Below are 14,511 nucleotides of genomic sequence, written 5' to 3'. Positions count from 1 at the left end.
CCTGGCAGCTCGTTCCAGGCACCCACCCACCTGCCTGCCTACAAAAAACCTGCCCCGCACATCTCCTTTATACTTGGCCCCTCCTTGACTTTAATTCTATGTCTGCAGTTTTGATCAGAAGTGATCATTACATTTTAGGTGGACAAAAATGCTGGAGGAACTCAGCGGGTGAGGCAGCATCTATGGAGCGAAGGAATAGGTGACGTTTCGGGTCCGCGCCGACCTATTCCTTCGCTCCATAGATGCTTCCCGGTCTCGACCCGAAACGTCACCCATTCCTTCTCTCCATAGACACTGCCTCCCCTGCTGAGTTCCTCCAGCATTTTCCGTCCACCTGCGATTTTTCCAGCATCTGCGGTTCTTTTCTTAAACACTACATTTCAATGTCCTTTAGTTTAGAGACACAGCGCGGAAACAGGGCACTGGGCCCACCGAGTCCGCGCCGACCAGCGATCCCCGCGCAACTCGGTACACGTGACAATCAACGAAACTGAACTGAACTGGGCTGCACGTCTATGTACTGTATTATTAAAACTCCCAACTTGTTTGTTTGTAAATGCGCGAGTCCTGGAAACTCCGCCAACAGGGTACACGATAGCGCCTCAATTTTTTGCCCACCTTACTCACCGTTGTCCTGAGGTGTGCATTAGCTGCGTTGCGTTCAGATTTTTTTTTTTTTTTTTTTTTTTATTTATATTTTTTATTAGAAGCAGTGTACAAAAGTATAAACCACGGCATATGTCATAATACATTTATTGCACAGCTTCCATTTAAATTTTAACAAAAATGAAATAGAAAGAGAGAGAAACATAGAAACATAGAAATTAGGTGCAGGAGTAGGCCATTCGGCCCTTCGAGCCTGCACCGCCATTCAATTTGATCATGGCTGATCATCCAACTCAGTATCCCGTACCTGCCTTCTCTCCATACCCTCTGATCCCCTTAGCCACAAGGGTCACATCTAACTCCCTCTTAAATATAGCCAATGAACTGGCCTCGACTACCCTCTGTGGCAGAGAGTTCCAGAGATTCACCACTCTCTGTGTGAAAAAAGTTCTTCTCATCTCGGTTTTAAAGGATTTCCCCCTTATCCTTAAGCTGTGACCCCTTGTCCTGGACTTCCCCAACATCGGGAGCAATCTTCCTGCATCTAGCCTGTCCAACCCCTTAAGAATTTTGTAAGTTTCTATAAGATCCCCTCTCAATCTCCTAAATTCTAGAGAGTATAAACCAAGTCTATCCAGTCTTTCTTCATAAGACAGTCCTGACATCCCAGGAATCAGTCTGGTGAACCTTCTCTGCACTCCCTCTATGGCAATAATGTCCTTCCTCAGATTTGGAGACCAAAACTGTACGCAATGCTCCAGGTGTGGTCTCACCAAGACCCTGTACAACTGCAGTAGAACCTCCCTGCTCCTAGACTCAAATCCTTTTGCTATGAAAGCTAACATACCATTCGCTTTCTTCACTGCCTGCTGCACCTGCAAGACCAAGAAAGAAAGGAAGTGAAAGTGAATGTGTAAGAATAGAATCCCTAAGCTACCAAATGAGTGTAGTCAGAGTGAGTAACTAAAAACTTAAAGGAATAAAAAAACAAAAACAAAAAAAAAAGTGATGATATACCTGCTTCATTTCTCTCCCCGCCCATCACCCAGTCCGTAAATCGGTTTAATTGCAAAGTTGTGTTGCACCATACTATCCTTGTAATGAATCAATGAAAGGAGACCATATCTTTGAAAATTGCTCTGATTTTCCTGCTAAGACAAGTCTCATATCTTCAAGATGTAACGTCTCAGACACGTTTGTGATCCACATTTTAAGAGTTGGGGGAGATGTATTTTTCCAAAATTTAAGTATACGTTTATTCGCCATTATCAGGCCATAGTTAAGGAAATGTCTTTGAAATATTGATAGCTCAGAGCAGGCTTCTGCTGTTCCGAAAATAATCAGTTCTATATGGGGTTCAAAAAGGAACTGCAGATGCTGGAAGATCGAAGGCACACAAAATTGCTGGAGAAACTCAGCGGGTGCAGCAGCATCTATGGAGCGAAGGAAATAGGCGACGTTTCGGGCCGAAACCCTTCTTCAGACTGGGGGACCAGTTTGTGGGGGACCAGTTTTGTTTTTAATAATTTTGAGAACATTTCAAAGATTTCTTTCCAAAAGTTATGTAGTTTTATGCAAGAGGCAAAGGAGTGTGTTACAGTTGCTTCTTGAGAGAGACATTTGTCGCAGTTTCGTTGAGATTGTTGGTATATTTTACAAGTTGTTGTCGTTTTAAACTTAAATTAGCCTAAAGCAGGCTATTTGTGTCTGTCTGTGGAGGATGTAACTTCGATGTAAAATTGCCTCTTGAAAAAACATGAACTCCTTCTGTCGTATGGTCCATGCCACAACAGAGTGCACAGTTTGTGTGGACACACACACAGATAATTAAATAAGTGTTTGGCAAGTCTCATTTCCATGACAGACAGTGGGAATGCTTATTGGAAACGGGGCGGATGTGTGGGAAATTTACTGGACACGTTTCCAGTGGGAGTTGAAGTGAATTTAGTTAATTGTGCAACACACTTGGAGCCCAACAAAGGCTAGCTGTTACTATTGTTGACCATCGGGGACTGACACCAACAGACACGGCAACTGAGCCATCCTGAGCTAAGAGGCCCTTCTGCACTCGCACAGGGCCCCAGTGAGACCACACCTGGAGTATTGTGTGTAGTTTTGGTCTCCTAATTTGAGGAAGGACATTCTTGCTATTGAGGGAGTGCAGCGTAGGTTCACCAGGTTAATTCCCGGGATGGTGGGACTGTCATATGCTGAGAGAATGGAGCGGCTGGGCTTGTATACTCTGGAGTTTAGAAGGATCTTATTGAAACATATAAGATTGTTAAGGCACCGCTGAGTTTCTCCAGCATTTTTGTGTACCTAAGATTGTTAAGGGTTTGGACACGCTAGAGGCAGGAAACATGTTCCCGATGTTGGGGGAGTCCAGAACCAGGGGCCACAGTTTAAGAATAAGGGGTAAGCCATTTAGAACGGAGATGAGGAAACACTTTTTCTCACAGAGAAACATAGAAAATAGGTGCAGGAGTAGGCCATTCGGCCCTTCGAGCCTGCACCGCCATTCAATATGATCATGGCTGATCATCCCCAATCAGTATCCTGTACCTGCCTTCTCTCCATATCCCCTGATCCCTTTAGCCACAAGGGCCACATCTAACTCCCTCTTAAATATAGCCAATGAACTGGCCTCAACTACCTTCTGTGGCAGAGAATTCCAGAGATTCACCACTCTCTGTGTGAAAAAATGTTTTTCTCATCTCGGTCCTAAAAGATTTCCCCTTTACCCTTAAACTGTGACCCCTTGTTCTGGACTTCCCCAACATCGGGAACAATCTTCCTGCATCTAGCCTGTCCAACCCGTTAAGAATTTTGTAAGTTTCTATAAGATCCCCCCTCAATCTTCTAAATTCTAGCGAGTACAAGCCGAGTCTATCCAGTCTTTCTTCATATGAAAGTCCTGACATCCCAGGAATCAATCTGGTGAACCTTCTCTGTACTCCCTCTATGGAAGAGAGTTGTGAGTCTGTGGAATTCTCTGCCTCAGAGAGCGGTGGAGGCCTGTTCTCTGGATGCTTTCAAGAGAGAACTAGACAGGGCTCTTAAAGATAGCGGAGTCAGGGGATATGGGGAGAAGGCAGGAACGGGGTACTGATTGGGGATGATCAGCCATGATCACATTGAATGGCGGTGCTGGCTCGAAGGGCCGAATGGCCTACTCCTGCACCTATTGTCTATTGTCTATCCTACCACAACTAGACAGCGGTGCTGAACTACGATCTGCCTCATTGTAGGTTAATTATTGTTTGTTTTTTATGTTTCTTTGTGTGTGTGTGTGTGAGTGCGTGTGTGTGTGTGTGAGTGCGTGTGTGTGCGTGTGTGTGAGTGTGAGTGTGTGCGTGTGTGTGTGTGTGTGTGTGTTTGTGTGTGTGTGGTGTGTGTGTGTGAGCGTGTGTGTGTGTGGTGTGTGTGTGTGAGTGTGTGTGTGTGTGTGTGTGTGTGTGTGTGTGTGAGTGTGTGAGTGTGATTGCGTGTGTGTGCGTGTGAGTGCGTGAGTGTGCGTGCGTGTGCGTGCGTGTGTGAGTGTGTGTGTGTGAGAGTGTGTGTGTGTGTGTGTGAGTATGAGTGTGTGAGTGTGCGTGTGTGTGTGTTGCGTGTGCGTGTGCGTGTGTGTGTGTGTGTGTGGTGTGCGTGTGCGTGTGTGTGTGTGTGTGTGTGAGTGTGTGTTTGTGTGTGTGTGTGTGGTGTGTGTGAGTGTGTGTGCGTGCGTGTGTGCGTGTGTGCGTGTATGTGCGTGCGTGTGCGTGCGTGTGCGTGCGTGTGTGTATGAGTGTGTGTGTGAGTGTGTGTGTGAGTGTGTGTGTGCGAGCGTGTGTGTGTGTGCGAGCGTGCGTGCGAGCGTGTGTGTGTGTGCGAGCGTGCGAGCGTGTGTGAGTGTGTGTGTGTGAGTGTGTGAACTATTTTTGTCATTAATGATGTGTTTTATAGAGGACTATGTGTACATTTCTGGTGTACTGCAGTAAGTAAACAATTGCATACTTCTGTTTGACAATAAAACACTCTTAACTTGGCTCCTCTGTAAATTTCTGCAGGATGGAACTAGTGAACGGGTGATCGCTGGATAGCATGGACTCAGTGGGCCGAAGGGCCTGTTTCCACATTATATATCTCTTAATTAAACTAAACTAAATAGCCTCGTTAACTCTATCATTATCGTTAATTTTTGTCACGTATAGCGAGGTACAGGAGAAAGCTTTGTTCTGCAGCTGTCCAGTCAGATCAAATAGTACCACACATAAATACATAAATACAACCAGCTCAAACTAGGTAGAGCAAAGGGGAAGATACAGAGTGCAGAATATAGTTCTCAGCATTGTAGCGCATCAGTTCCACAGACAAAGTCCAATGTCCGCAATGGGGTAGAGGTGAATGGGACAGCACCCTAGCATATGGAAGGGCCGTTCAGAAGCCTGATAACAGAGGGGAAGAAGCTGTTCCTGAGTCTGGTGGTGCGCGCTTTCAAGCTTCTGTACCTTCTGCCGGACGGGAGCGGGGAGAAGAAGGAATGAGCGGGGTGGGACAGTGACAAGTCTTTGGTGACAGAGGGGACGATGCTGTTTTTGCCAAATGACAAAGTGGCAAATAATGTGAAGTAAATGATGGAGTTGCAACCAGCAGTAAACGTTAAACTCAAACTGTGATGGAGATTGTGAATGTTGCAATTACAGGGCAAATTCTCAACTCATTATTGCAAAGTACATAATCTTCATGCATCGTCTGTTGTGGTTGAAAACGCTCTCTGGACAAAGTCAACCAATAAAATTTAAATTGATGGATGCCTGTATCTCTAAACAAGACTTGAGTGGGTCCGATGTTTGTGTTTAGAATTCCACAGATTCACCACCCTGTGACTAAAGACGCTGGTTTAAACCGAAGATAGACACAAAAATTTGGAGTAACTCAGCGGGACAGGCAGCGTCTCTGGAGAGAAGGGATGGGTGACATTTCGGGCCTGAAGAAGGGTCTCGAACCGAAACGTCGCCCGTTCCTTCTCTCCAGAGATGTTGCCCGTCCCGCTGGGTTACTCCACCTTCAGTGAACAGAGTCGCCGGCTCGGAGCCACTTCCAAGTCCCGGTTGTAGAAAGTGCAGAGGTCGTGACCTGTGGGCAGAGGTTGTGACCAGAGTGCAGAGGTCGTGACCTGAGTGCAGAGGTTGTGACCTGAGTGCAGAGGTTGTGACCTGAGTGCAGAGGTCGTGACCTGAGTGCAGAGGTCATGGCCTGAGTGCAGAGGTCGTGACCTGAGTGCGGAGGTCATGACCTGAGTGCAGAGGTCATGGCCTGAGTGCAGAGGTCGTGACCTGAGTGCGGAGGTCATGACCTGACGGTGAAGGGCAGTTGTCCTGGCGGCGTTTGCAGGGTCGGCCGGGCCGAGCGTTGACGTTGGTGTCTCTGTGGTTTCTGGGTAGATTGGGGCGAGTCACAGAATGGATGTTGGCGGGTTCTCAGCTGGGACAGTTCATGTACTAACCCTGATCTCCCATCTTCCTCTCTCTCTCCCCCTCTTCCCCCTCTCCCTCTCTCTATCTCCCTCTCTCTATCTCCCTCACTCCCTCTGTCTCTCTCCCTCTCCCTCTCTCCCTCCCCCCCTCTCCCCCCCTCTCTCCCTCTCTCTCTCTCTCTCTCTCTCTCTCTCTCCCTCTCTCTCTCTCGCTCTCTCTCTCTCTCTCTCTCTCTCTCTCCCTCTCTCTCTCTCTCTCTCTCTCTCTCTCTCTCTCTCCCCCTCTCCCCCTCTCTCCCTCTCTCTCTCTCCCCCCTCTTCCCCCCCCCTCTTCTCCCCCCCCCTCTTCCCCCTCTCTCTCTCTCTCCATCTCTCTCTCTCTCTCTTTCTCTCTCTGTCTCTCTCCCCCCCTCTCTCTCTCCCTCTCTCCATCTCTCACCCTCTCTCTCACTCCCCCCTCTCCCCCTCCTCTCTCTCCCTCTCCCTTCTCCTCTCTCCCCCCCTCCCTCTCTATCTCACACACAGGGCCCACTTTAACTGGCTGCAGTTGGATCGGAGAGTGCTGGAGCACGATTTCCCCAAGAAGTCGGGTCCGGTGGTGTTGTACTTCTGTGTGAAGTAAGTAGCGTGTGAATCATTCCATCGTTCATGCCTGTATGGGTCTAACACGTGTGGTGTGTGACTGAAGAGCGTTTGTCAACTCCAAACAGGTTCCACCACAAATGTTCTGCCACCCAGAGCCGAGACGCCAGAGTCCCGGGTACGATGCTGACCGACGGGTTTGTACGTTCTCCCCGTGACCTGCGCGGAGTTTGCGTCACCATCCCGGCGTCATTGAACGATGGAGCGGGCGAAACGGTTCGCATGGAGAACGTGCAAACTCCGCACAGACAGCACCCGTAGTCAGGATGGAACCCGGGTCTCTGGCGCTGTGAGGCAGCAGCTCTACCCGCTGCACCACCGTGACAGCCCCGGGTGATGGGCCGAATGGCCTAATTCTGCTCCTAGATCTCATGAACATGAACCTGTCAGGTGTTCCGTGCAGAGACGGGAGCAGGACGTATTTTACAACACAGATCTCAATGTCGTACCTGCTTCATGCCGGATTTACCATTCGAACCACACACAGCTCCCTCAGTTCACCTCGACTTTCTCCCCATATCCCTTGATTCCGTTTGCCCTAAGAGCTACATCCAATTCTCTCTTCAATACATCTCAGTTCGCACACCTCTAACTAGGCTTCTGAATAGTCCTTCCATAATTGAAACGTAGAGAAACGTAGAAAATAGGTGCAGGAGGAGGCCATTCGGCCCTTCGAGCCACCACCGTCATTCATTGTGATCATGGCTGATCGTCCCCAATCAATAACCCGTGCCTGCCTTCTCCCCATATCCCTTGACTCCACTAGCCCCTAGACCTCTATCTAACTCTCTCTTAAATCCATCCAGTGACTTGGCCTCCACTGCCCTCTGTGGCAGGGAATTCCACAAATTCACAACTCTCTGGGTGAAAAAGTTTTTTCTCACCTCAGTCTTAAATGGCCTCCCCTTTATTCTAAGGCTGTGGCCCCTGGTTCTGGACTCGCCCAACATTGGGAACATTTTTCCTGCATCTAGCTTTTCCAGTCCTTTTATAATTTGATATGTTTCTATAGTAAGCCCCCTCATCCTTCTAAACTCCAGTGAATACAAGCCTAGTCTTTTAAATCTTTCGTCGTATGATAGTCCCGCCATCCCAGGGATCAATCCCGTGAACCTACGCTGCACTGCCTCAATCACAAGGATGTCCTTCCTCAAATTAGGAGACCAAAACTGTACACAATACTCCAGATGTGGTCTCACCAGAGCCCTGTACAGCTGCAGAAGAACCCCTTTACTCCTATACTGAAATCCTCATGTTATGAACATGTAAGATTGTTAAGGGTTTGGACACGCTAGAGGCAGGAAACATGTTCCCAATGTTGGGGGAGTCCAGAACCAGGGGCCACAGTTTAAGAATAAGGGGTAAGCCATTTAGAACGGAGACGAGGAAACACTTTTTCTTACAGAGAGTGGTGAGTCTGTGGAATTCTCTGCCTCAGAGGGCGGTGGAGGCCGGTTCTCTGGATACTTTCAAGAGAGAGTTAGATAGGGCTCTTAAAGATAGCGGAGTCAGGGGATATGGGGAGAAGGCAGGAACGGGGTACTGATTGGGGATGATCAGCCATGATCATATTGAATGGCGGTGCTGGCTCGAAGGGCCGAATGGCCTACTCCTGCACCTATTGTCTATTGTCTACGCTCGGGTCCTGTCCGATTCACCTCTACCCCATTGCGGGCATTCGAAAGATGTTAAGTTGGAACATGAAAGAAGATACATCTTGGAAACAGGCCCTTCGGCCCATCGAGTCCACGCCGACCATCGATCACCGGCTCACACTAGTTCCATGTTATCCCACTTTCACATCCACTCCCTACACACTAGGGGGCATTTTACAGAGGGGCCGATTAACATACAAACCCGCACGTCTTTGGGATGTGGGAGGAAACCGGAGCACCCGGAGGAAACCCAAACAGCCATAGAGTGGAACAGCATGGAAACAGGCCCTTCAGCCCAACTTGCCCACGCCGACCAACGTGCCCCACCTGCACTAGACCCACCTGCCTATGTTTAGCCCAGATCCCTCTCACCTATCCATATCATATCCATGTATCTGTCCGAATGTTGTTGAAATGTTGTGACAGTCCCTGCCTCAACTACCTCCACTACCTTCTCTGGCAGCTCGTTCCGTACACCCACCGCAGGGAGAACGTGCAAACTCCACACAGGCAGCACCCGAGGTCGGGATTGAACCCTGGTCCCTGGCGCGGTGAGGCTGTGGCCTTCTAAGAAGCTCTGAACGTGGATGACAGAAGTTGTGAGACATGGCATTGTTGGGCTTGAGTGGACTCAGATTCTTGTTCCTCTGAAGACCACCGGTCAAGTGGTCAAGCTTATAAACATCGACAATAGACAATAGGTGCAGGAGTAGGCCATTCGGCCCTTCGAGCCTGCACCGCCATTCAATGTGATCATGGCTGATCATCCAACTCAGTATCCCGTACCTGCCTTCTCTCCATACCCCCTGATCCATTTAGCCACTTCTAACTCCCTCTTCAATATAGCCAATGAACTGTGGCCTCAACTACCTTCTGTGACAGGTAATTCCACAGATTCATCACTCTCTGTGTGTTTTTCACATTTCGGTCCTAAAAGACTTCCCTCTTATCCTTAAACTTTTTTCACCCAGAGAGTTGTGAATCTGTGGAATTCTCAGCCACAGAAGGCAGTGGAGGCCAATTCCCTTGTTCTGGTCTTCCCCAACATCGGGAACAACCTTCCTGCATCTAGCCTGTCCAACCCCTTAAGAATTTTGTAAGTTTCTATAAGATCCCCCCTCAATCTTCTAAATTCTAGCGAGTACTAGCGAGTGTATACAAGTTTCCCGTTTCTCGTTTTCACCCAACAAACAGCTGACAATGTCCTGTTTCCTTTCTCATCGTTACTTTTCTACACGTCTTTCATTCGTCGACCTTTATCTCTCCACATCACCGTCTATATATCTCGTTTCCCTTATCCCTGACCGGTCTGAAGAAGGGTCTCGACCCGAAACGTCACCCATTCCTTCTCTCCACAGATGCTTAAGAAGGAACTGCAGATGCTGGAAAATCGAAGGTCGACAAAACTGCTGGAGGAACTCAGCGGGTGCAGCAGCATCTATGGAGCGAAGGAAATAGGCAACGTTTCGGGTAGAAACCCGGAAGGGTTTCGGCCCGAAAGGTTGCCTATTTCCAGAAGGATTTCGGCCCGGAAATTTGCCTATTTCCAGAAGGGTTTCGGCCCGAAACGTTGCCTATTTCCAGAAGGGTTTCGGCCCGAAACGTTGCCTATTCCCTTCGCTCCATAGATGCTGCCTGTCCCGCTGAGTTCCTCCAGCACTTTGTGTCTATTTTCTTCGGCTTAAACCAGCATCTGCAGTTCCTTCCTAAACACACGCACGCGCACACACACATGTATCATCTTGTAGCCTCCACTGCCCTCTAGTGTGCAAGACCCGAACATGCGCGGGAGAGGCACAGATTCGTATATAGAGAAACAGGCCCTTCGGCCCAACACGCCCATGCCAGCCCATCTCAACAGCTCTGTGACAGGGCCGATCACTGATGCAAAACAGCTGCGATGTTGCAGAAACTTCATGTCAAAGTAGGATTATTTGCCACAGAAGGCAGTGGAGGCTGCAGTTTGAATGGGGGGGGGGGGGGGACCTCATTGAAAAGTACAGAATAGTGTAAGGCCTGGATAGAGTGGATTAAGAGGATGTTTCCACTAGTGGGAGAGTCTAGGACTAGAGGGCACAGCCTCAGCCTGATAACAGCCGGGAAGAAACTGTCCCTGAATCTGGAGGTGTGCGTTCGTTTTCACACTTCTGTACCTCTTGCCCGATGGGAGAGGGGAGAAGAGGGAGTGACCGGGGTGAGACTGGTCCTTGATGATGCTGCTGGCCTTGCCGAGGCAGGGTGAGGTGTAGATGGAGTTGATGGAAGGGAGGTTGGTTTGTGTGTGTGACGGTCTGGGCTGCGTCCACAATTCTCTGCGATTTCTTGCGGGTCTTGGATGGAGCTGTAGAATCATAGAAACATAGAAGGTAGACAAAAATGCTGGAGAAACTCAGCGGGTGAGGCAGCATCTATGGAGCGAAGGAATAGGTGACGTTTCGGGTCGAGACACGGAAAGCATCTATGGAGCGAAGGAATAGGCGACGTTTTTCCAGCATCTGCAGTCCTTTCTTAAACCAAAACCTGACACTAATTATTTAATGTCACTCGACCTATGGATTAACATAATTATTTTATTAATATGTATAAGATTAAAAAAAACAAGATAGGAATATATGATAAGTGACAAAAAATCAGTTTATTTGAATCGCGTTAAATATGTTCCTGCCGCTGGGAACAACTCACAGAGTTTGCAGAATGAAAATGTTTGGCATTTTTCTGCATCTGCAGTTCTTTCTTGAACATCAACGCAAAACTGATGAGTTTTTAAATCCACGTTTATTAAATTAAACTGCAATTCCCCAGGGATTCCCCAGCCTTAGGTTAACGCTGTACTGATGAAAGTCATTCACAACTCTGCATTTGCCGTTTGACACCCATTTCATCAACGTTTGGCAATGTAATCGTCTCCCCTGCTGTCGTGTTGAGCACCAGATGGCTTTTTTTACAGACTTCACACAAGCTTCACAAGGGTGTGGGAATGTTGCTGCCCTAGAGGAATAAGAAGCAGGGATGTGATACTGAGACTCTACAAGGCGTGTGTGGAGCATTGTGAGCCGTTTTGTCCCCCTAGGTTCACCAGACTGATTCCTGGGATGTCAGGACTTTCATATGAAGAAAGACTGGATAGACTCGGCTTGTACTTGCTAGAATTTAGAAGATTGAGGGGGGATCTTATAGAAACTTACAAAATTCTTAAGGGGCCGGACAGGCTAGATGCAGGAAGATTGTTCCCGATGTTGGGGAAGTCCAGAACAAGGGGTCACAGTTTAAGGATAAGAGGGAAGTCTATTAGGACCGAGATGAGAAAAACATTTTTCACACAGAATCTGTGGTGAATCTGTGGAATTCTCTGCCACAGAAGGTAGTTGAGGCCACAGTTCATTGGCTATATTTAAGAGGGAGTTAGATGTGGCCCTTGTGGCTAAAGGGATCAGGGGGTATGGAGAGAAGGCAGGTACAGGATACTGAGTTGGATGATCAGCCATGATCATATTGAATGGCGGTGCAGGCTCGAAGGGCCGAAAGGCCTACTCCTGCACCTATTGTCTATGTTTCTATGTTTCTGAGGAAGGATGTGCTGGCTCTAGAGAGGGTCCAGAGGAGGTTTACAAGAACAATGCCAGGAATGAGTGGGTTAACGTACGATGAGCATTTGTCGGCACTGGGCCTGTTCTCGCTGGAGTTTAGAAGGATGAGGGGGCACCTCATTGAAACTTACCGAATAGTGAAAGGCCTGGATAGAGTGGATGTGGAGAGGATGTTTCCACTAGTGGGAGAGTCTAGGACCAGAGGGCCACAGCCTCAGAATTAAAGGACGTTCCTTTAGAAAGGAGATGAGGAGGAATTTCTTTAGTCAGAGGGTGGTGAATCTGTGGAACTCATTGCCACAGACGGCTGTGGAGGCCACAAGTCAGTGGGTATTTTTAAGGCGGAGATAGATATGGGGTTGAGAGTTAAAGATAGATCAGTGATGATTGACTGGTGGAGTAGACTTGATGGGCCGAATGGCCTAATTATGCTCCTATCATAAAAACATAGAAAGATAGATGTTTAAGAAGGAACTGCAGATGCTGGAAAATCGAAGGTAGATAAAAATGCTGGAGAGACTCAGCGGGTGCAGCAGCATCTATGGAGCAAAGGAAATAGGCAACGTTTCTGAAGAAGGGTTTTGGCCCGAAATGTTGCCTATTTCCTTCGCTCCATAGATGCTGCTGCACCCGCTGAGTTTCTACAGCTTTTTTGTGTACTATAGAAAAATAGGTGCAGGAGGAGGCCATTCGGCCCTTGAGCCAGCACCACCATTCAATATGATCATGGCTGATCATCCACAATCAGTACCCCGTTCCTGCTTTCTCCCCTTATTCCTTGATTCCGTGTAGGAAAGAATCTGAAGCTGAGTCTGAAGAAAAGGTTTTGATCAGAAACATCACCCATTCCTTCTCTCCCTTGATTCCGTTAGCCCTAAGAGCTAAATCTCACTCTCTCTTGAAAACATCCAGTGAATTGGCCTCCACTGCCTTCTGTGGCAGAGAATTCCACAGATTCACAACTCTCTGGCTCAACATATTTTTCCTCATCTCAGTCCTAAATGGCCGACCCCTTATTCTTAAACTGTGTGACCCCCTGGTTCTGGACTCCCCCAACATCAGGAACATTTTTCCTGCATCTAGCCTGTCCAATCCTTTAAGAATTTTATATGTTTCTAAAAGGTCCCCATTCATCCTTCTAAATTCTAGTGAATACAAGCCCAGTCGACCCATTCTCTCAGCATATGACAGACCCGCCATCCCAGGAATTAACCTTGTAAACCTACGCTGCACTCCCTCAATGGCAATAATGTCCTTCCTCAAATTTGGAGACCAAAACTGCACACAATACTCCAGGTGTGGTCTCACCAGGGATATGCACAACAGCAGTAGGACCTCCTTGCTCCTAATCTCAAATCCTCTTGCAATGAAGGCCAACATGCCATTAGCTTTCTTCACTGCCTGCTGTACCTGCATGCTTACTTTCAGTGACTGATGTACAAGCACACCCAGGTCTCGTTGCACCTCCCCTTCTCCTAATCTGACACCATTCAGATAATAATCTGCCTTCCTGTTCTTGCCACCAAAGTGGATAACCTCACATTTATCCACATTAAACTGCATCTGCCATGCATCTGCCCACTCACCCAACCTGTCCAAGTCACCCTGCAGCCTCATAGCATCCTCCTCGCAGCTCACACTGCCACCCAGCTTTGTGTCATCCGCAAACTTGGAGATGTCACATTTAATTCCCTCGTCTAAATCGTTAATATATATTGTAAATATCTGGGGTCCCAGCACTGAGCCTTGCGGTACCCCACTAGTCACTGCCTGCCATTCTGAAAAGGACCAGTTTACTCCTACTCTTTGCTTCCTGTCTGCCAACCAGTTCTCTATCCATGTCAATACCCTACCCCCAATACCATGTGCTCTAATTTTGCACACTAATCTCTAGTGTGGGACCTTGTCAAAGGCTTTTTGAAAGTCCAGATACACCACATCCACTGGCTCTCCCTTGTTCATTCTACTTGTTACATCCTCAACAAATTCCAGAATTTCCCCTTCGTAAATCCATGCTGACTTGGACCTTATGAAGATTAAACACTCACTCGACTTCAGCAGAGAAAGTATAAAAGTTAACCAAATCATCTTGAAAAAGACACAGAGTGTTGGAGTAATTCAGCGGGTCAGGCAGCATCTGTGCGGGCGGGCAGAAACAGTCGTTCTAAATTCAGGTGCATGTTCCTCCCAGCTGTTATCAGGTATGTTTTGTGTGGCACGGTGGTGCAGCGGGTAGAGCTGCTGCCTCACAGCGCCAGAGACCCGGGTTCCATCCTGACTACGGGCGCTGTCTGTACGGAGTTTGCACGTTCTCCCCGTGACCTGCGTGGGTTTTCTTCAGCTTCCTCCCACACTCCAAAGACGTGCGGATTTGAAAGTTAATTGGCTTCGGTATAATTGTAAATTGTCCCTGGTGTGTGTGGGATAGTGTTGGTACGTGGGGATCGCTGGGCTGCACGGACTCGGTGGGCCGAAGGGCCTGTTTCCACGCTGTATCTCTGAACTAAACTGGGTGAGGGGAGAGGAGGGAGTGAGCAGGGTACGGCTGGTCTTTGATGATGCTGCT

General features: G+C 48.2%; 1 protein-coding gene across 1 annotated transcript in view; it reads left to right on the top strand.

The window, feature by feature from the left end:
• Positions 1-14,511, top strand: part of frmd4a (FERM domain containing 4A) — a 128,898-nt gene that overhangs the window by 47,853 nt on the left and 66,534 nt on the right. Inside the window, 1 exon segment of the mRNA XM_033040192.1 lies at positions 6,587-6,679. Within this exon segment, the coding sequence (XP_032896083.1) occupies positions 6,587-6,679 (93 nt within the window).

This window comes from Amblyraja radiata, chromosome 21 (assembly GCF_010909765.2).
Source record: "Amblyraja radiata isolate CabotCenter1 chromosome 21, sAmbRad1.1.pri, whole genome shotgun sequence".
NCBI lineage: Eukaryota > Metazoa > Chordata > Chondrichthyes > Rajiformes > Rajidae > Amblyraja > Amblyraja radiata.
Note: the sequence above shows the minus strand (reverse complement) of the source record. Positions and strands in the feature narration are given on the sequence as shown.